This window comes from Haemorhous mexicanus, chromosome 14, assembly GCF_027477595.1.
Source record: "Haemorhous mexicanus isolate bHaeMex1 chromosome 14, bHaeMex1.pri, whole genome shotgun sequence".
In the NCBI taxonomy this organism is placed as follows: Eukaryota; Metazoa; Chordata; class Aves; order Passeriformes; family Fringillidae; genus Haemorhous; species Haemorhous mexicanus.
In genome coordinates, this window is record NC_082354.1 from 4,195,081 (window position 1) to 4,218,344 (window position 23,264).

The 23,264-nt window shown below is 44.0% G+C and overlaps 1 protein-coding gene across 3 annotated transcripts in view; it reads left to right on the plus strand.

Moving 5' to 3' along the window:
• DCX (doublecortin) overlaps window positions 1-23,264 on the plus strand; it is an 80,271-nt gene that overhangs the window by 35,587 nt on the left and 21,420 nt on the right. For all 3 annotated transcript variants that reach the window (XM_059859258.1, XM_059859257.1, XM_059859259.1), the window contains one exon: window positions 19,280-19,382. In XM_059859258.1, the coding sequence (XP_059715241.1) occupies window positions 19,280-19,382 (103 nt within the window). The remainder of the gene's footprint in view (window positions 1-19,279; window positions 19,383-23,264) is intronic.

Consider the following 23,264-nt stretch of genomic DNA (forward strand, 5'->3'; position numbering starts at 1 on the left):
TCACCCTCAGAGAGAGAGCAGAAGGACTGAATTTAGCTAAATTCAGCCAGTTCAGTGCCTGTGCTTTCCTGGCCCAAGAGCAAACTTTGAAGCCTGCCCAGACAGGATTGTGGCTGCAGCCATGGAAGGGATCCTGACCTGTTCTCCAGGCTTGTCCCAGGCTTTGTGTCCGTGAGATCCTGTGCCAGGGGCCTCCAGTGCCCATCTGCTCCTGGGAGCGGGGTCTCAGGATGCTGATCCAGCCCTTTGGAACCTGCCAGGCTGGGCTTTGTTCTCTGCTCTTCTGCCCAGAGAGCATCAAGAGGGGGAGAAAACCCTGCAAGGATGTCATTTGCTAAAACACTTTTTTCTTTCTGTTTTTCTTTCCCCCCTCATCTGCTACAAAATCGGGGTATTGGCTTGGATTTTCAAAACTGCAGATAATGTGGGGCATGAGCTCCTGAGAAGGTTTCTCTCACCTTGAGTGCTGAAGCACCAGAAAAGTGGGTGCTTGAGAGCTTCCCAAATCCAAAATCCAGTACCTCAGGGGTAACTTTACCCTCAGACTTGGAAGGCCTTGGAAGGCCCTCAGACTTGCACACTGCCTTCCCAGTGGCCTGAAACACATTGAAAAAATATCAGTGCTGCTCCTCACTCTTGTGTTTCCCTGGGCATCACTGGGTGTCCACAAATATAGTAATATATATATATAAATAAAATATATAATTTAATCTATTTTATAGTACAAAAAATAAATTAAAAAGTAATAAAATTAAATAATTAAGTGTAATAATAAAATTAATCTTAAATTTAATTAAATTATTGAATAATAATAGAATAGTAAAATATTTTCATTAAGAATTTTTATAATATATATTTATATGAACTATTATAAATATAATTTATTGTTCATATATTTATATAAAATATGTTGTTATTTATATCTTTATTTATATATTTGTAATGATTTTATATTCTATATAATATATATAGAATATATTTTATATATTATATATATATAAATGAAATATATTTTAAAATATATTTAAATAAATTTAAATTTTTAAAATATATTTTTGGAAAAAAAAATAGATAAAATTACCATATATGCACACACATATATGTGTGTATGTGTATGTTTCTTTAATTAGTTTCTGTAAATCTGCCCTGATGTGTGTTGGGAAGGGGATGTATTTTGTACTGCTGGAAATAAATAAATATGAAATTTGTTTATTCGTCTTCTCTGAGGGAAACGGCCTAAAATTCACGTGTTAAATTTGAGTGCACAAACACATATGGCATTTGATTAAAAAGACATCACTCTGCAAGTGGATGGATTTAAATTATTTTGATACATTCATGGAGCTTTATTCAAATGCACAAGTTCTAACATGGCTCATTAAAGCCATGAGTGATTCCTGCAGACAGGAATCTATTTCTTTCTAGGAACTAATTTAATGTAGGACCTTCAACAGCTGCTTTGACATTTTGTCCTTGAGGATCTGCTGGTGAAGCCACGTCCTCAAAAAATGTTATATTGTGTGTTCTTTTAAGATGTGAAATCATCTTTGGGCACTTGCACACACAGATATAAATATACATCAAATATATAAACAAAAGCACACACGTACAGCTCTGCAGACATGATCTTTTATGCATTTTTAGGTGGCTCTTTATAGGATTAGCTTGGGCTGTGGAGTGAACTGAATCATCAGACCGCTCTACATCCTTCTTGCTGAGCTCTTAAAATCTGGAGGACTCCTCTGGTGGGTGAAATAACTTGTTGGAAATAATATACTGCACAAATGTTGGTGGTTTCCACTGCCTGGTCTTGCAGAGTGTGGTGCACTGCCCTGGCCATCCTCAAGCCAGCCTCCTAACTCAGAAACAGCAGCTCAGAAAAAAATAAAAGAGATGATGAGCATTGGCTTCTCTTTTGTGCAAATATGCATTTTTCTTAGTATTTTACCAAAAAACAATCTGTATTTCTATGAATAAAACTTAGTCCAATCAGGACGACTGTGGGGGAAAGTAAAAATTCCAAGTTTTTTTGGTTTATGTGGTAGAGTGGCTGTGGATGTTGTATCTAAAAAGCTGGAGGGTGGAAGTTTGCAGGAACGGCCTGAGTGGAGCTGGGAATGGGATCATTCTTGTGATGGAAAATCATGGGCTGAGAAACCCAGGGAGGGAGAATTAAACTGGAAGCAATACACAGGGAAAGCAGGAGCCTGGAAGGATCATTCCCTCCTTGGGACAGGAGGGAATCACAGCAGTCACCAACACACAGGGCTCCATGCAATCATGGGTTATTAGGCACCACTGCAAAAGCAAAATGCTGGAGGAATTGGTACAAACAGTGCAATAAAATATGCATCAACATGATGAAATATGTATTGGAATGAATGCTAAGTGGGATGAGCGTTATTCTCAGCTGAGTGGTGGCCTGGGCAGGGCTGGGTTAGTGGCTGGACTCAGTGATCTAAAGGCTCTCTCCCAACATAAACCATTCTGTGGTTCTTTCCTGTGAGGAATCAGGCAGGCTGTAACTGTCACTGGCGGTTTTTTATGTTTCTTACTGCACAAAACACTCCTTCTCTATGCTGAGACTGGGAATTTAGCACCTGCTGGTTTCCCCTTCCCGAGGAGGGCAGGCAGGGGCTGTCACAGCCCCCTGGGGAAGGACAACGTGCTGATGCAGGGCTGTGCTGGAAGGGAAATGTCACATGTGTGCCCACAGTGAGAGTTGGTTTGGTGACAGTCCTTACAGAAAGAAGGGAGAGATGAAATATTTTCTGTAACTCATTCCCACTCCAACACATGGAGGGGAAGAGCAAGGCAAACCCCAAGAGGGGAAGCCCTGGGCTAAGTTCTGCCCTGCCTTATGTCATCATCAATTTTCATGAAGACATGAGAGTTGGACAGAGCATAAAGGAGGCAAGGCACTGCAGTTCTGGCAGTGAAATGCCACTGAGGTCACAGAATCACAGAATCACAGAATGACCAGGTTGGAAGAGACCTTCAAGATCATCGAGTCCAACCTGTTCCCTGACACCTCAGCCAAACCCTGGCCCCCAGTGCCTCATCCAGGCTTTGTTAAACACACCCAGGGATGGGGACTCCACCACCTCCCTGGGCAGAACATTCCAGAACTTTATCACCTTTCTGTAAAAAACTTCTTCCTGATTTCCAACCTGCATTTCCCTTGATGGAGCTTGAGACTGTGTGCTCCAAGGTTTCTATTACCAACTCTTCCCAGGGATGTGGAGGCTTGTCAAGGGCTCCAGTCACCATGGAAGGACACAGAGCTCTGAGTACATCTCCACCAAAGATCTCTTCAGGAAGGAAACCCCAAGCCCCTGTGGTTATGTTTCTTAGCAGCTGTTGAAGGGTTTGGCTGTGATCCTATTGTAACTATTACTAATAATCATATTCCTATCATATTCCTGCAAAGCACCAGGGAAGGTTTTCCTGAACAGATTAATCACTAATGAATCTGTAATCTGGCTTTGATCACTCATTCCTTTTGAATGCTGGTAGGTGGAGTTTACATGCCAAGATTTTCTGAATAATGAAGATGCTGCCTCTAAGGACCCTTTGGAATTAATTTTTTCAAATTTGGATCTAATATGTAAACTGGGCTCCCACAGTTATCAAGAAGGGACTCCAGGAAATTACACAGATACAGAGGTTTCCACATGCTCCTCTGGAAATAAAAAGCAATATTCCCTCTCCTTCTGGAGAAAGCTGGAGCAGACAGATAGAAGAACTGCAGTCACAAGGGCAGACAGGGTCTTATCAGAGGAGTTTGAACAAACAGCTCTTGAAAGGTTCAATCTCTGATCCTTCCACACCATGGTTTCCAGCACTGAGCCCTTTTGCAATGTCAGCAGCACCTGACAGCAAAGATCCAGCCAATAGTAATGGTCAGCTTTGACACAGCAAAGTATAAATCTCATGTCAAAGTATAAATCTCATGTCAAAGTATAAATCTCATGTCTGGTGAGGTGTGAGTGTCAGAATACGGTCTGCACAATAGCAAAAGGCAGTGCAAATTGTAATTAAAAGCATTTAATTTAAGTTAATCTTCATTAGAAACATAATTATGTCCGCACACAAATTGCTTGAATGTAATTGTCACAGTTGTAAATACCTAGTTCTATTAACCAGCTTTTCTTCAGGATAAACTGGCTGGGAGATTATCAACTGTTTTAGAGCAAAAACCCATTAGTGGGTCTGTGGCACGTGTGTGTGTGTGGAATTAGACCAAACTCAGCATCTTTTGTCCCTTCAGAGTGGGGCCAGCTCACACATCCCCCGGGGCTCCAAATCATCCACTGTGCAGAGACGAGAGGATTGCTGTCTTGGAAGTTCATTAATTTATTAAAACTTGGTTGTAGAGAAGCAGAACAAATGGCTCTCCCCCAAAACCTTGGCTTTCCAAGGGATGTTTTATCTTCGATGGCACCAGCTTCAGGCTTGTCCCTGTCTTGTAGGTCTGAGTATATGGGCAAAGTCCACTTTCCATGAAGTTTTCCTTTTCTGATCTGATTATCAATGAAATCTGAACGTGGATTTGCTGTCCTGATGCCCAGGAGAGCTGCAGGTTTTAGGGGAATGCTTTCCCTCAGGTCCTTGATTGCCATGGGGATTTGGGCCTGATCCCCCTGGAATTCAGCAGGGAATTTCCCCAGTGGGGTCGTGTGGTCAGAATCACATCTGCTGCAGAGGAGTGCAGAAAGTGACACACGTGGGGCTCTGCTGAGGGCAGCTTGACCTGGACCCAGAGAAGTTTGAGAGTGCAAGATTTATCTTAGGAAAGGAACAACTCAGCCTTCTTCACTGCCTCAAGGAACAATGCTGTGGATACGTGTAAGAAATCAAACAGCACTTGGGAGATGAGTAAAAATGATCTTGTAAGTGGAGTTGAATACTTCAAATGGATGTCCCAACAACATAGTTTGAAAGTAGAGGTAGTTTTTAACTCTTGTCAGTGCTCTTCCCAAATAATCTGCACTGTTTCTGCTAATTGGCACAAATCTTGCCCGTAATACCCATAGCAGAGATTTGCACAGAATCCATTGCTAATCCTATAAACTGGTGAGTTTGATAAAGTGGGTTGCTCTGGGCATTGCTAATTTTATTTTCATGCTTTCACTTGCTATCATTCATTAACCCCCAAACAGCAGGCTGGGCTGTGTACACAAACAAGAGAGCAACATCATCTTATTAGGGGCTGTAAGCATGAGTGGGAAATTACAACATGATGAATATGTACACAATTCAAATGGGATTCCTTTTCTTGTGTGTGACTGTGATGCTACCTGCTGAAAAAAAAACAAAACCAAAACCAAGTTGTCATCAGCACATTCAAAATTAAATCTAGTACAAGGGCATTTTACGTTGAATTTTTCACAGGTACCCATGCACCTCCAGATGGGACACAGCTGCTGTTTGTGTCCCATGACTTGTTTCACATTGTTCCAGTTCTGCCCCACACACAGCTCCAGGAGCAGCTCTCAAGCCTCGATCTCAAGGGCTCAGACTTTCTCTCTGGGTGTGCTGCTCACCAGGGTGAGCCCAAAATTCCCCCAAATTCTGGGACATCCCTCATCAGCATTAGAGGAGCTGCAAAGGATGGAATAGAAGCACCCCAGGGCTCTTCAGAGATGTCCTTTAATGCAGAATTGGAGTGGATGGCTGGAGCACAGTGGCAGAACTTACAAAAGTGATGCTTTATTTCTAATTCAATATAGGGGAGTTGAAATGGGATTAAATGGGCTCCTTAAATGGCATTACAAAGGCAAAGGCTCATCATAAGATAAGACTTCCCAGATTTCCATTTGAATCCTGAAAAATTTGAATTCAGAAAAAGACTGGGAACTTTTTCTGCCACTCACTGGCCTAAATCATACACACAGTAGCCAGAATAGCACTCTTTGTTATGAGTCACTATGTTATTGTGATATAATGGTTGGTTCTATGAACACCTGATGGTCCTTAAATAAATGTATATTTACACATAATGTGTAAATATACATTTATACATTTTTAATAAATGCGTATTTATACAGTCTCCCAGTGAAGGAGATCTGGGTGCAGAACAGCATCTCACTGAGTAACCAGGAGAGTTTGGTTTGCACACGTGGTCAGAACCCAGCTGAAGAAAACTGTGACTTAATCAAACACACCCAGGGACCATGGGTGCATCTACAGGACCAGATCAGAGAACCAGAGGAAAGGGACAGCAGAGTTCTCAGTAAAAACTGAACTGTAAGTCAGCTAGGATAAATGAATTTAATACTTGCCTTGCTGTTACAAAGAAGTGAAAAGGAGTTGCAAAGAGAATGTACCCTTCATTATCTAAGGCTGATTTTCTAGGCAGCCAGTATTTTTCTTTTGTCTAAGAAGGCTGCCTTGGAACTAAAACAAGACAATAGTGTAGATTATGTATTCTCTGGGGGAAAGAAACAAAATATTTAGCCTGGACTACAAAGGGAGAAGAGTGTCAGGTTTTTAAAATTACTTTGGCATGTTTGAGTTCAAGACAGCAAAAGCAAAATGCTTGTTAAGCTGTTGTAGTGTGCAAGTCTCACGGCTGAGTTGATGTTCCAGGAATTGACTGCACCAGCATGTTAATTGTCAGGACATGAGTCCCTAATTCTTTCTTAAGGATGCTGGTGTGTTGCCTTATTTGGTTATAGATGTTGCACTGCCTGGGCACACAGGGGGAAATTAGAGAAAGTTGTTTTAGCACTGTGACATTGTAGTGAACTCCAGCACCAAACTCCAGATGGAAATGTGTGTTCTGAACAAGATTTCTTCAGAGACACCAGGGAAAGCACAACACTGGGTTTGATACCACTACCTCTCTCCACTTATCCCTGCTCTCCCAAGCCTCAGGAATGCTGAATGTGTTTCTGCAGTTCTTGAGCCCAGCTGGAATTGCAGACATTCAGTGTTCCTTGAAACAGCTCAGCCCTGGCTGTGTGCGTGGATGCTCAGAGGAGGGCAGGAGCAAACTGAAAGCACACCACTGAGGGGAGGGAGAGGCTGATACTGCTGGGTTACCTGTCACAAGTGATCTGGCTCTGAGATGGAAGGGGAAGGCAGCAAAGGGAGGCTGTACAACATTTCAGGGGGAAAAACTAAAAATTCAAAGTTTCAGAAGTGCTGTCAGTATAATCAGGGAGCAAAGCCCGAGAGATGCTCTGTGGAATTCTCCCGTGGGTTTGCACCAAGAGGCTCAGGTGTCAGGGTGGCCTTGGCCCTTCTCTTTACATTCCTGCTCATGACTGCATCCTCAGCCTCTGTGCAATGCCTAAAAATCCATTTATGTATGAGCAGCACTCCCATCGTGAGCAGACAACAAACCTCGTTTCTTTCTTGGCACCCACAACAAAATTAAACCCTGAAACAAACAAAAAACTCCACAATTACAAGCCAAACAAAACACCTGTATCTTTAAATGGGTACTATTAATGTGTCAGCTTTGCTGAACCTAACAAAGGGTTATTCCAAATCCTTTTGTTTAACTGTAGTTGCAGAGTTTCTGATCACAGTCACAAAGAGGACTCGGAATGCTTTGGCCCAGGGCTGCTGGGCACTCAACTGAGATCAGAAGCTGACTCAAAACCTGCCAAGGAACAAGAAACTCTTTTGTGCAGAGGTGAGGATCAGCAGGAAGGGTCAGGAGAGGAAAGAATCTACAATATCCACCCCTGGCAAGGTGAAGAGCACTGTGAGGTGCTCCCTGTGTTCATTCCTGCCTCACAGCAGAGTGCCAGGGGATGCCAGCTCAGCCCATGCCCGTGGCAGGACAGGGAAGCACTGTGTGACAGATGCCAGGCTGGTGTCCTGCACAGCAGCAGAAAGGATCCATTACCATGGAAATGACACTCAGTCTCTAGGGGTGAGGGCTGGGAAGAGCTGGAGAGGGCAGGATGGGTGAGGAGCTGATGAATTCATGCACAGAGGAGTTAAAAATCCTGATGCATCATTCCTGTGGTTGAAACAAGCAAAGCAGCTCCCAGTTATCCCAGAGAGGGCACAAAGGGAATGTCAGGGAGTGCAGCCATCTGCAGCAGGCTGATCTGGGAGCCCTGCAGCCACCTCTGCACCATTCCAGGCGTGGAATGTGCTGTTTCCTAGAGACTGGCAAAGAAACAGATACACTTCTGCTTGTGAGTCTCTGGCCACCTCCTGTTTCCATCATATATCTCTTGGGGGATTCTCCTAGCAATTAGTTTCTAATTGCTTCAGTAGTCTACAACTGATTTGATGAGAGATGCCATGCAAATGTAATGGCTCTTGCATGTTTCACAGGAGCAGAAATTGATTGCATCATAATTTTAAAAACTCATGTTCTTTCCATTCCCCCTTTCTTCCATCACATATTATTTCATATTTCAAAAAGAAAGGTCAAACATTACAGAGTCATATTTTTGTTTCTCTAATCAGGTGCTCTTCTGCCACTGCTCAGTGGCACAGCTCCACCCTGATGTGCTCTGTGCTTTTCACTGAGCTATAATTGGTGTGGCTGCTCCCCAAAGCAGTGTGAGCCCTGTAATGCCTCTCCCAGGTGCTGTTTCATTGGGGTAGGAAGGTTTTGACCTTCTGGAATCTCTCCAGTAAATCAACTGCACCTTGGGATCATCTCCAAATGAGATCTGCTTGCCACGCAGCAGCGAGGAGACGTGATGGGAGTGTAAAACAGCACAATTTTTCACTGCAGAAATACTTGAACTCACTCCAGACAATTATGCAGCCTGCCATTTTACACATCATCTATTTCACTATTCCTGCATCAATTATTCCATTAACCTTGTTGCACACTAAGCTAGAACCTGTCACTGGTCCTGCAGGCATGGAAGGGATGAAATACATTGCAAAAAAAAGGCAAAAAAAAGGTATTTTCATGTGAAAGGCTTTGGGACATCCATTTCAGCAGCCTCTCTACATGTGCTATACAAAGTATTTTTATCTCCCAGCCTGCTTAACACTAATAATTTCTACCCTAACATGGTTTAGCTCAGGACATAAAGCTGAATTTTCCACTACTCTGTTCTCTGTCAGCTGAGTTGAAAAGACCTGTTAATTAGAAAAAAAAAAAATAATAGCTTTATTCAAAGATTAACAGAAATTAGGGTGAAAACAAAACTCTTCTGATAGGGAGAGGATATGCATTAGCTGTAAATTCAGGATATCTCCCAAAACACAAAGAACAGGTTCAGACATGTAATTAAGGAAGAAAATTTAGCTCCCTGGAAGAACAGCTTGATAACAATTGTTACTTTCCTTTAGATTTCATGTAGCATCTGTTACAATTTAATTTTTAAAGGCCGCCATTTTTAATTCCCATTAATCTCCAGAATTAACAGTGTGATAAAGATCCTGGCAAACATTGAAATTTAACGAGTCAAAATGCCTCTAGGAGCCTTTACAGAATATTTAAGGAATTGAACAACAGCACTGATGCTTTGAGTGAGATGAAATGCAAAGCCAGTGCTAATTAGACACAGACCAGTTGCATCTTCCCATAATTCAAGGATTTGGCTGACTTGGATCCATAGGCTGTAAATGAATTTATACTGCTGGAGGATGGGATATTTATCCCTCACCAGGTTTGGAGATGTATTAGGAAGATTTACTTAGTATTGTATCTGCAGGGCACCCCTGAGGAAGGCAGGAATCTGACTCCATGTTCTCAGAAGGTTAATTTATTACTTGATATTATATTATTTACTTATTATTTATATTATATTATTATGATATGATATTATTTAGTACTCTATATTATATTAAAGAATAATATGCTATACTAAAGAATCAGAAAGGATCCTTACAGAATGCTAAAAACATAATAATGAAAACTCCTGACTCTCTCCAGAGTCCTGACACAGCTTGGCCCTGGTTGGCCAAAGAGTGAAAGCAAAGAAACAATCCCCTGTGGGTGAACAATCTCCAAACACATTCCACATGAGCACAGCACAGGAGAAGCAAATGAGATAAGAATTGTTTTCCTTTCTCTGAGGGTTCTCAGCTTCCCAGGAGAAAAATCCTGGGCAAAGGGATTTTTCCAGAGAATGTGAATGCCACAACTTAGAGACTGAATACTTCACACTGGTGTCTTTTTCCCATGAAGGTTGCTAGCAGCAAGTAAAAATATCAACTCCTCAACATGTCCCTTGGTGGGGAGGTGTGTAGGATTGTACAGATGCACAAAGCAGAGGGGCAAACCCTGTGCTGTGCCCAGGCCCCTCACATCCCAAAGGATTGGGGCACACACCCTCTACTGGGTCTGCCCTGGATGGCACACATGAGTCCAAAAACATTTACCCAAGTGCCAAATAAGATGGAGGGAAACCATTTATCCTGTTGCTCTCTTGATTTATTGTGTTTTGTTGGCTTTTTAAATTTTTTATTGCCACTCTTGAAAAGAAGGTGATGCAGGCCAAACAAGGCCAGGCTGCTGTGTCTTTCTGAGTGAGACTTGTGGGGTTTTTGTGACTTTCTCAATCCTACCCAACATATTCTGTCTACCACAAGTGCCAAGGAGGACGAGGGTGTCCCTCAGGAAGTGTGTCAGTGTGCTGCTGTGCCAGGAGAGACACAGCCAGTGCAAAATTTGTTCCTTCAGAGGAGTCCTGGAGCTTGACTCAAACTGAAATGTCCCCAAACTCTCCTGGTGCACTGACAAAAACAGCGAGTCTGACTCTCATTTCTCCCCAGCACCTATTTTGGAAGGAAGTTGCTGTTGTCAGCAGGGCATGGGACAGCCTCAAATGACCCCATTTCTCAGAGAGGTGCCTCAGTGGGTAAACACATCCACGTGTTACAGGGAAACTCATCAATCAAACTTGGTGTCATTTCCTTTGTCACTCTGGGTGAACACTGAGGGCAGAATTTCTCTCCTGTCTCTCTACACCACATCACAGAGGATGTAGGAACAAATACAGCTATTTTCTGCAATCTCCATTTCCCAGACCTCTCTTTGTGCTGGGATGCTGCCCTGTCCCCCCAGGGCTGCGGGCTGGGCAGCAGCTGGGAAGAAAGGTGGTTTGAAAGAGAATGGCTTTCCCCTGGAAATGGAAATGCATGGATACATGAGTTTTGTCCCAAACCACTCCATGCTGGCACAGAGTGCTGTGTTTGTGCTGTAAGCAAGGTGAGGATCGATTTCCCAAGATCTCATCACTGTCAGTGCCTCAGTCAAGAGAGACCTGCAGGAAGCTGAAGAGCAGCCTTTCCTTTTTGTGAAACTGTGCACAACAGGACAGCAACCCCTACAGATTTTAGGGGGTTTTTGGAGTTGGGAATCCCACTAATGGATATTCCAGCTCACCTTTACAGCCTCCCTGTGTCCTTACTTTCAAGACTCCCATTTCTATCAGTCTTGCTCGACCTTGGCCATGTAGTTTTGCTACTTCCAAAGTCTCTGCTGCTCTTCTGTCATCCAAAACTGCAGTCTCTTCTCAAGAGTGATGAGGGGATGCAGTTTAGGAATTAAACTGCTGATTAGGATGCAGTTTTCTAAATTCCTAAGTGCTACCTGTTCTGGGGCTATTTGTGCTGGCAATCTCTCCTTTCAAAGTCAATCTGTCACCCAGAATTCCTCTTTTTATGGTTTTCCAATGGAGAAATGGTAATGTTTTATATATTGGTGTGCATGGCTGTGCTCTTTGTTCCCCCAAACTTCACAGCACGTTTGTCTCAGCGTAATACCCTCATGAATGCAAGAGCAAGCCTTTCTTCTGGTTAAAAAGAATCAACAGCCTGAATATCTGTCTCACAGTCTCCTCCATATGTATAGGCAATGGGGATAACAAACTAACCTTTCTCCCAGAGGCTAATTGGATTTCACACAGTTTGGAAGCACCACTAATTCATCAGAGATATTAAAATTCAGCTTTAACATTCCTGTTGGGTAGCTTGGCTGTTGACCTCCCTCCCTCCTGCTTTTTGTTCCATTCTGTTCCAAACTTACCCATTTCCAGCACTCAGATTAGCAGGCACTGTGTGCTGCAGCCCCTTGAGAGCAGCATTTCTTCATGCATGAAGCCTTACAAGCTGCTGTGGACACACATGCATGAATATTCCTTATTCCACTTAAATAAGCATCACAAATGCTTATCCTAGAAATAATGCATATTGGTCAGGAGCTGGTGTCCCTGCTCTGGTTTAGCTGCCTCATAAAGTGAGCAGAAGCACTCATGATCAGCCCAATTAAAAGGATCTGCATTTTCCAGGGACAAAAAGGTGTAAAGATTCCTTCTGGCATCAAAGGAAACATTTGATGGTCTTGACTGGCCCAGAACTTTCTCTTCTGTAGGTGAGAAAGGAAGAAAAAAAACCTCTGCAGGAGAGAGGAGTTTGATTGTTTCAATCAAACTGTGTAGGTAGGGCCTGAATGGTCTCTGTGAACACAAAAAAAGCTGAGATCTCTGAATAATGCATGAAGGAAAGGAAAAAAACATCCCTGTGTTTCTATTGAGAGGTCAGAGAGAAACCCAGATGGCAGAGGTGACTCCTCCTGCCCTTCAGGGTGCCTCACAGGAGTGAGGGGACAGCGTGGCCATGGTCTGGCCAGGTCTCCACGTGGACATTTGGTGGCCCAGGGGGGCAGAGATGGAAGAACAGGTGACAGAGGTCCCTTCCCTCACTGCTGGGTAGCTCACAGAGGGCTCCCCAAAGTGCAATTAAAATATTTGAATATTTGTGTGACCCAGGCTGGGCATGCAGGAGTGCTCTGGGTGCACTTTGGAATGTTAATATTTGTGGTTTTCCTGCTCCTCTTTTTATTGCTTATCAATTTTAAGCAGTTTTTTTTTTTTTTCAGGAAAGCAGATAAGTAATTCTCTTTCTGTGAATGCAAATGTGGAATCTATTGAGTGGGTGTGTGCCTACTTTAAAGAAATAATTGAATCCAAACATCTCTTATTTTTAAATGCAGGAAACCAGAATCTAATAAAATGTAAATCAATTCAGTGTCTGCTTTGGGCTCGCAGTCTTCAGACTGTTAAAAAGAAAAATGTATTAAGTGCTGTGCATTCCAATACCAACATCTCTATTTTCCATTGCATTGCCTTAACCCTTCAGTCTTCTGAAATCTTTTTCTTTGTGGGTGTGTGGTGAGGAGCTTACTGCCCATGCTCATCAATTCCCATCTTCCTTCTGAATCTTTCTGTGGGTCAGTCTGAGTGTTTTTGGGGTGGGCTTTGCTGATTGCAGACCCCCAGGTGACACATCATAAAGCACAATTTCCTTTGTGATTTAGGGCTTTGGCTCCTCAGACCTGAAACAGGCAGGCCACTGCCAGTCTGACTTGGAGTACAGCTGATGGAGTGTAAATAAATCCCTGAGACTGCTGGTGTGAGTTAAAGCAGGGTTTAAAGAGGTTTTAGTGCCATTTTCAGCTCAGTTAGCTCTTGGTGCCTGGCTGGCTGCTGGTTTGACTTGCTCAGCTTAGTGCTGAGAGAGAAAGGACAGGAGCAGGCACCTAAAGCACATTAATTGTATTTATCTGGTGATTGGACATGTTCAGTTTTACAGCTCTTATCTCAGCAGCCTAGACAAGAAGAGTGTGTCTTAATTCAGCCCTGTTCTTACAGGCATGCAATTGTCTGCTGGGGCATTTCTGGCCCTTTTTTGGCTTTTTCTGTAGACAGTTTTCCCCTGTTCTGACCTTTGGAAGCCTGCAAGCTGAAGAACTGTGATGATTCAAAGAAAGCAAGTGGGGATCTGTTTTCTTTGAACATAACCATTAGATTTGCAGAAACTTAGGGACTTTGAAGCTACTTATGTACTTACCACTGCTGTGCTGCCTAAATCCCTAAATGGGAAATTGCAGAGAGAATGGGTTACAAAATTATTATGACTGAGGGAGAGAGCTGAAAATAAGAACATTTCCTGACTAAAAAGGACACTTCTCTGAAGGGTGAAGAGGATGGTTCAGTTCACCCTCTGTCACTGCTGTGCCCACGTGTGTCCTGGAGTGACAGTGAGGGACAGTGAGGGACAGTGTCCATCACCTGTGAGGGACAGTGAGGGGCAAAAGGAGCTGGGCAATCCCCACCCTCCAAAGCAGCCCAGGCTCTGCACTGCTGGGTGAGTCGTGCTGAGGCTGAAGTTCTCAAATTCTTTATTTCTAATTCTTTTTAATTGTTTTAATTATGAATAAATCACAGTTTCTAAACAGTGCTGCTGCCTCCTGGAGGAAGCTGGGAACAGCCAGTTACTCTGAGCTGGGCCATGTAGATCCTGTGCTTTTACTGCTCCTTCTCCAGGTGAACTCAGAATTTCTCTCTGTGCCAGCAGAGGCACTTCAGCAAGCTGTGAGCTCACACCCAGGATGTGTGTGAGGCAAGCTCCATTTTGTCAAAATCCTGGAAAATGCTTAGTTCTACAAGTGCTGTATTAAAATGAGCTCTCACAAGGCTGCAGCTTTTCCTCTCTGCAATTAGAACTGCTGCAGTAGATGCTGGTGGACTGTCACTGCAGAAATCCCAGCTTGGCTGCCCTCTCAGGGAAGCTGTTTTTCATACAAGCAGAGAAGGATTTAATTTAACAAGGAAAACCTAAGGAATTGCAAACTAATCTCTACAACCTTCTATTTCTTCCATCATATCTATTATAAGGGTTTTTAAAGATCAGACCTTGGCACAAAGAAAAATGCTGCCATCAGATCTATTAGGAATAATGACTTTGTAAGAAATAAATTTGTGCCTCATCGACTGGGCTGTGGAGATGTGATTTCCTTCCTTGGAATTGCCTGAGCTACAGGAATTGGAGAGTAAACATTTCATGCAGTATGATCCTTTCCCAAGTCAATATTGTCCTTTCAGTCCTGAATTTCAAATTCAATATTATCCTCCCTTAAACAAAGGCATGCTTGGAAATCAATGCTATTTATCTTGTCTACTGTAGCCATAAACACCAGTTTAATTTTTGTTATAGATGAAAAATGCTTGTAGACTGAAATCTGCAGAAAGACAAATCCTTCCTATTTTGCTGGCTCCTGGTGTCATTGCTGAGGGTGTGTGACAACAGCCACCAACAAAGTCACCATTTTCAAGTGGCAGCATTGCTCCTTGGCCTATCAGGCTTCTATTGGGTTTTGTCCTGTGCTTTAATAAATTTATAACTAAAAGAAAAACACAGCATTTAAAAAATCTTGGGAAAATTTTTTGTTGCTATGATCCTTCTTTCAGGTTTTTTTTTTTCCCATGGAGTTCCAGGTGAATTATTTGATATAATTAGATTGAGCAATCAGAGTAAGCTAAAGCAGAAAATAGTCTTTCAAAAAGTCCACACTTATTGGGGGGAGACTCAGACTACATTTATTTATTTATTTATTTGTTTGTTTATTTATCTATTTATTTGTCTATGTATGTATGTATTCATTTGTTTAAATGGAGAAAAAATACTTCTGAGGAATGCAGAGAAGACCAGTAATGTTATTTGGGAGTCACTAAAAGCCTCTACAACATTAGTGCAGGTAGAGGTTTGGCCTTGACTGTCAAGAACAACCCTTAACCCATTCCATACTGGTTCATGAGGTCTCAAACCAGTTATTCCAGCATGGCCTCACTTCCCAGCTTCATGTCCTCCAGGGATGAGCACATCCAGGGCTTTTTCCTGGTGGGTTTCTTTTTTCCATGCCCCCCTCAGACAAGCTGGCTCTGGTGCTCTCAGATCCAGCAGAGCAGTCACATTTTTCCCAAAGAAAGTTTACTCCAGTGGCTTCCTGTGGGCAGGAACCCATCTGGGATGTGTTTCAGGGACTCAGAGCAGTGATCAAGGTCTGGGGTTGAATAAACAAAAAGTAAATAGAAAATACCACACACGTGGTGAACATAAGCAACAGAGCTACAGGCCCCACAGTACAGGAGCCCAGTTATTTTCTGAAATTTGCAATGTTTGGCACTATTTAAGGAGACTGGGGTTGGGTTTTGGCTGTGTTGTGGCAAGCTCTTAGTAGTGGAAGTTACAACAGGAAACCGAAAAGGAACAAATAGGGCAGAGGCAGAAGTGATTGTTTCCTGAATATTCAGAGTTCAGCAAGCAGATTATTGAATTCTCCACCAGCCTCCAGTGCTCACCAGCTCCTCATAACTATTATTTTATATATATTTTTTTAATATATATATATTTATATATATATATAAAATATATAAATAACTACTGCGTGTATTTACACACAATAACTGCTCTCTGGAGGGACAGGCAGGCAGAAAAGGGAATTGCAAGTGTCTCTGTTTAAAATGCAGTCAGGTTCCTGTCCTTGGGCACTCTGGGACTTCTCCACTGTGTTTGGACCCTTGGATCTGAGGATTTTCTTGACTGCCTGGACTTTCTTTTTGCTTGGGGTGGTTGTGGGCAGTCGAGGACAAAATCCACACTCGGACTTCTGACCTGGAGACAGCAAAAGCATCTGTGGGTTCTTTCTGGTGTTGTGTAAAAGGCTGGGAAATTTCTGAAGCCTTTTGATCCAAGTTTAGGTCACAGATTTAGCTGCACAGTGGAGCAGAGCAACCCGTGGGTCTTTTCAGTGGCACAAGTGTGGCACTTAGCATTCAGATGGGAACTGGGGTGTTGAGCCAAACCCAATTATTTGCAAATGAAGCAGTGCCACACATCCTCAGGGGGAGGGCTGTAGTACCAAGTGCTGGTTTGAAATGTCATCTTTTTCTGGGAGAATTCTCTATAGATGAAGTTAGCTATTTTCAATCTAATTTTAGACAATCAGAAATAGGAATTCACTGGAGTTAGCAGAGGAAATTCTAACTCTGATCATCAAAGCCACGGCAGATTTCAGCCTGCTCCATCTTGAAAGTCATGACAATGTGAAAAACATTCTTTTCACTGAGGTTTGGCATTGTAAGCAGAGCTGGCACTCACGGGCAGTGCTTTAATTATACATTATACTAACCAGTGTGAAATACTGAGCCTTATTAAGATAGCCAAAAGCCTTCTTTAGAGTTGATTTATTAGAGCTTGAAATTAACTTTTCACAGTCCAGCTCCAAGAGATCAGCAGATACAGGAGCTCAGCTCTGCCTCCAGTGAGTTCCCCATGGTTATCTCCAGTGCTCTCTGCAGTCCCTCCCAGTGCCCACACATGTAAAACCCTGGTCAGCAGCAGCTCTCAGCCTCCCACCTCCATTACAAACACCACAGCTGACTCTGGGCTTGCTTGGAAAGGTTTTCCTGGGAAAGTGGAGCTTTGGGAAGCCCCCCTGGGCTCTGCTGGGTGCTCGGGTGTGTGGCTGCCCAGGCTGGCTCTGCTGGAGCTGCTCCACAGTGGGGTGATTGCAGATGAGTGTTTGTGCTGCTCCTGAAACAACATTTGGTCAGGATATCTGGGCTATCAGGACAGTGTTAGGAATTGTTAAAGCAAGTCCATCATCTGCAGATCTCTGCCAGCTGATGATGGGGAGGGGCTCCCAACCTGACATGACTTTAAATTTTTCTCTCAGCAACCTGAATGCATTTTCACATTTCCAAACTCCCAGCTATCAGTTCTCTGAATAAATCCATGGATCTGGGGCTCCCACATCTTGTGCTTTGTTTCTGTTTGATGCTGCAAGGCAAGGCAGAGTTTGGAGCTCCAATACTGCCAGATAAAACTTCCTCCTATTGAGGCTGGCAAAAATGGGGAGCAAGGCACTCAGTGAGGGAGAGGCAGCCACAGCAGCTGCAGTAAATCTGGATTTAAATGGTGCTGGGGTGGGAATGTTGTCCTGTCATACTTGGGGTCTCTCCACCAATAGCAGAGATAAACATTTTGGCTTTAAAGTTTGTCACCAGGATTGCTCAGGAGGAGTCACAGCTCTACACCTGTGCTTCCCCCCAGTGATTCTTTGAGGGTTTAGGCTCTGTGGGTACCAGGACAGCCCCCAGCACAGGCAGTGGTGTCACAGCCCTGCCAGGGTGGCATGGGGGCACCTCTGCTCCTATTCTAGAAGTAGCTGTGTCATTCCCTCGGGTGATTGATGTCAGCTGGGTGGGAAATGCCACATCTCCAAGAACTTGCAAGGGAGTTGTTTGGGGGTTTTATCTCTGTTTTCTGGGGTTATTTAATGCCTCTGTTAGGCTTGACCTGCCCTGGGCAGTTGTGTGATGAGCACCAGCCCTAGGGAAAGCAGGACCACATTAACCTGGGGTGGGGGACGAGCAGAGAGGCAGAGCCCCCTTCTGCTTCACCAGGGCTGAGCCCCATCAGAATGCTGCTGCAGCCTCACATTTCTCTTCACAGAGAAAAGCCAGGCACAATTCTTCCCAAGAATATTCTTATCTCAATTGCTGTGCCCGTGTTTGTGCCACAGTAGAATGCAATATGGAGATTGTTTACCCAGAGTGATGGGGTTTTGTTTCCTTGGCCTGTCAGGGCCAGGTGTGTGTGTGAGTTGGGACTGTCAGGGGACAGTCATGAGATTCTGTGCAGTGTGTGCAGGGTTGAGTGTTGGGAAGGATGAAAGTTTGACAAGAAAGTCTCAGAGATATGTGTGCTTAGCAGAAAGATTTTTAAAGGCAGAATCTGAAGAAGAAATAGAGATGGAAGCAAGTTTTGATATAGAAGAAAAGAATTGCTGAGCCAGTGTTACTGGGTAACCAAGGAGGCAAAGGGTGTGTTAGTGAGAAGGGGTTTTATGGCTTAGAGCAAAGGATAAACCCACCCCAGACAAGAAGATGTTTTTACCAAGCAGAAAGAGAGCACAGGCAGACAAGCCTGCCCATGTGGCAAGTAGAAAAAAGGTCTCAGAATTTTCCACTGCAAGAAAACTGAAAAACAACTTCTGGCTTGAACTGTGATGTACTGACTGTGAGGGACTGGAGAACAGAAACATGAATATGGTAATTAGAGTAGTTATGACAGGCTATAGGTAAAAGTTAAGGTATAGATTGGTTCTACAGTATGAAGATGCTCAGCAAAGAAAAGTCTAGAATGCACTGTAACCAAAACCAAAGGGTCTCCAGGCCTGCCTGCAGCTGGAGCTGACAGCTGTGGGCACAGCTCTGTCACCCACAGCCCTGGACTGCTGTAACTCTTGGGTACCATAAGCTGCATTTTGGAGAGCCCCTGGAGTCCCACATCCCTCATTCAGGCTCTGACAGTTGAGTGCTTGGCAGATTCAGTTTAGATGTGATGTAACACAGTATAGGATAATATAGCATAATAAAGTGATTAATCAGCCTTCTGATAGGATGGAGTCAGATGCATCATTCACTCTTGTTGGGCTTGCCTGCAAAATACTCCAGGCTGCCAGCTACCACTGCAAAGCATGCCTGTGCTCTCTCTGCAGGTGACCTGTCTCCACGATTTCTTCGGGGATGACGACGTGTTCATCGCCTGCGGCCCCGAGAAGTTCCGCTACGCCCAGGACGACTTCTCCCTGGACGAGAGCGGTAAGCACCGCGCCCTGCGCCCTTGCTGCTCTGCCCGTCCCCCGCTCCTGTCTGAGCTCGGGGCTTGTCCTGGTTTAGGGCAAATTTGGGAGAGAATCCCCAAAAAGGGCTTCTCCAAAAAACAAACCCACACGCCCCTCCCCCAACCGGTTCAGGAAGAATTCCTCAGAGAGAAGTGGAAAGAACCTGTTTATTTGATAAGCACAGCACCCCCCAGCACACACAATGAACAGTACCGGATGACACCACTCTTCCACTGCTCTGACAAAGATGACAAATTCAGAAAAGTCTCTCCTGGGGGTTTGCTCTGTTATCAGTCCCTCCGGCGCTGAGGCAGCTGCTGCAGTCACAAGGTGTAAACTCTCTCTCTCCGTGTTCCAAATCCCAGTCCAGAGCAGTCAGCAGGTCCAACGGGGTGGGGGGAACAGTCCAGAAAGGAATTTGGACTGTTTAGCTAAATTAACTAATGGCGGGGGGAAAGAAAGCAAGAGCAAGCAAAGCAGAAGTGAAGCAGAAGCAAGAGCGAAAGCAAAAAGCAGGGGCAAGAAGCAAAAAGCAGCAACATGCACTGGTGCTATCTGGATGTCCCCCGAGTGGCTGATAAGAGGCCAAAACAAAACCTTCACTCCACCAGTCTTAAAGGCACAGAACATAATATCCAGCATAAATTACACACACACGAATGGGGATAACAGTCACCCTAGGACAGGGCTGCGTGCTTCTGTCTGGGTTATGAGCCCCAGTACATGGACTCGAACTATAGCGATGTGGTTTCTGCTGGGGGAGTGACAAATCTGTCCTTGGTCTCCTCAAAAAGGAAAGAGGCCCAGACGTTTCTCTCTTTGATTAAGTGAAAAAAGCCACTTCATAGGCGCAGGGGACTTCACCTCAAACTTAAGGGTAGCTAATTGGACAGGAGCCAAAAAGTCTCACTTGGGCAATTTACTAGACATGAACAAAGAAACCAATGGCTTTTGTGAGCTGTTTTACCAGGAGCAAAGACCTCCTGCACCTGGCTCGGTTTTTCTCTGCTATTTTGCCTTCTCTTAACCCTTTTTGTTTCCAACACTGCAGCAGAAGCCATCCTGCTGATTTTTATGCCTCCAAGGGCAGCTAAGCTATCTTGGGTGTGTTATAGACCTGGCTCAAGAAGGCTACTATAACATTTTACATCCTTTGGGGATACTTATCCAGTCAGCTGTATTATAATCAGGCAAATACAGACTGAGGTATAGTCAGAATAAATTAAGTCCTACAGCATTTTGACATTTACTGCAAAATCTGGGAGCGTTTATACCTCCAATTTTCTCCAGTCACATTCAGATAGATGCATTTTTCTTGAGAACTAATCATCCTTACATGCATAATAAAAATGGAAACAAGCAACAGCTGAAAAAAAAAAATCACATTTCCACTGCTTACTTCTGCTGATTCAAAAAGCAGGGCAATAATTCCCTTTTTGGGGGCATGACTGGGACAGCACCATTATTTTTCCTTGTCACCACTGCCAGCAGAAGTCTGTAACAGTGTGAGTCTCTGTGATCAATGACACCATGAAATGTTTGATTTTACAGAATATACAGAGCTTACTGGTAGGACTTACCACCCACCCCACCTAGCAACTCTACCCACCTGTCTGCAGGTGCCAGTGAGTGCAGCAAGAGGAAATTAATGTCATTTTGACCATTTAAACTGAAAAAAAAGTGCTCTCCAAGCACCTAGGCACACTTCCCAAAGCTCTAGGTGTGCTGTGTAAGGAGCACAAGCCCCATCCTGTCATATATGCTGCAAACTGGCTCTGTACTGAGGAGTAAAGAGGATTTTTGCTGGATGCCAGGAAGCCAAGCAGCCTCTAATCTCCAAGCACTGAGTTTTTTATTACTCCTTTGCAAGCCTGATTTTATTTTAGTGCTGGTACTTCTGACCTGTGTACTCCAGATGAACCCATTTGATGGTCTTGGGGTAATTCAAAGGAAGTTTCCAAGGTTCAACTGAGACTTTGCAGGCAGAGCATAAAGCCTGTGTCAGGCTGGGGAAGTGATCTGTAAGCTGAGCTTCACGTTGTTTTTCACCACTCAGCAGTTGAGTCAGCTCCACAGGGAGCTCCACGCTGGAAAACAGCTTGGATGCAGTGCTGGCAGAACAACTGGGTGGAAATCCCAGCCCTCTGCCTCCACTTCTGGGCACTGCTCACTTCTCCAGCTTGGATTTCTTGGCAGGAAGAAGCCAAGTTTGCTGTTGGGAAGGCAGTGAGCAGCTCCAGAGGTGTTTTTAGAGGAGCCTTGCAGCCCCCAGGGAGCAGATGAGGAGCCTCAGCAGAGTTTCCCCATTGCACACCCATCACCCTTCCTCCTTCCCAGGCAGATGCTGCCAGGGGAGCTGCAAATCCTGAGGTTTTGCAGATGAGTGTCACTTCATAAAATCTCCTCTGTCATGGGGAAATTTCTCTTGCCTGTTTGGATGACACACACCAGGATTGCTGGTTGTTATGTTCACTCTGGCAGGACGTCAGGAAACAAAAAGAGAAACAGCACAAGAGAGGATTATGTCATCTTTTTCCCCCTGGCTGCCCACCACAGCTTCCACCCTCTAATCCTGCTGCTGAGCACCTTCCAGATGACACTGCTCTGTCCCTCTTGTACCCCCTGGTTTCAGCGTGGTGGAAATGTCACACTTGGGTGACATTTAGAGGCCTTTTCACACCAGCCTCAGCACAGCCAGGTTTCCACCTCCTGCAAAAGCTCAGGGATTGCCTCTGACACTTGGCAAGGGCTGAGCTGGAGGAATTCCTCAGAGTCAGCCTTTCTGGGCTGGAAAATGCAAAGCCAGGTTTCCTTCCAAGGAATTCCTCCTCTGGGAAGAGCATAAGTTTGGAAGCTCTTGCAAAGACCTAGCATGAAGTGGTTTTACTTTTTAGGTTTATTTTTTTATTTTTTTTTAGTGAGTAGTTCGGGTGACTAAACACACTGCCTGACACCCTTTGAGTCCCCTCACAGCACCAGTACTGCTCTTCATCTATAAAAAAATTGGGCTATATTGGGGCTGGACCTCTACAAGCCTTTCAAGTGACATCATCTGTGAGAATTCAAGTATTTTTGCAGGAAAAAGAACCACGACTTTTTCTGTCTCTGATTTAGAATTTCCAAAATTGATTTAGCAGGAGAGAAAATAAGCTGACTGTAGGTTTAATTCTTGCCATGCAGCATCCCTGGAGCACAAGGCCTCCTCTCCTGACATTCTTGTGCTGCATGGCCCAACAGCAAAACTCTCTCTCAAACCATCCAGAAGGAACAGAGATGGAGCCTTGGCTGGCTGAGAATGAGCAAAGCCTGGCAAAAAATTGAAGGCAATTACATTTTCATAGATACACTGGTATATAATCAAATAACACATACATTTAGGTCAGACAGCTTGCTTTTGGTTGACCAATTATTTATCTGCTCTGTGCTGCCTTAATTCCTTTGGGGATTCCATTCCAGGGGGTCCTCAGTGTGGAGCATGTGGGGCTGAGCTGAACTTTTCCATAAAAAACTGCCTGCATGTGGAACACGTAACTCACATCTGTAAAAAAGACACATTTTTCACATCTTGGAGAGGACAAGCTGTTGGAAGAGATGAGGTGGAACCAGCTAACATTTGACAAAAAGGAAATCCCTTTTTTATTGCCTTCTTCTTAACTGGGTTAAGTTAATAACTTGAGGGATGGAAAGTTCTTTTTCTGTTAGCTCTCAATGTAAATAAAACCCAGTTCTGAAGATCAGGCACGCCTGAAATCCTGGGACACGTGGAGGTTTGTTAGCATTTCAGCTCCCCTCTGCAGGACTCTGTAGATCGTGTTTACATTTTCCACTCTTCCTGGCCTGTTTAGTTTTTAAGGAAGCA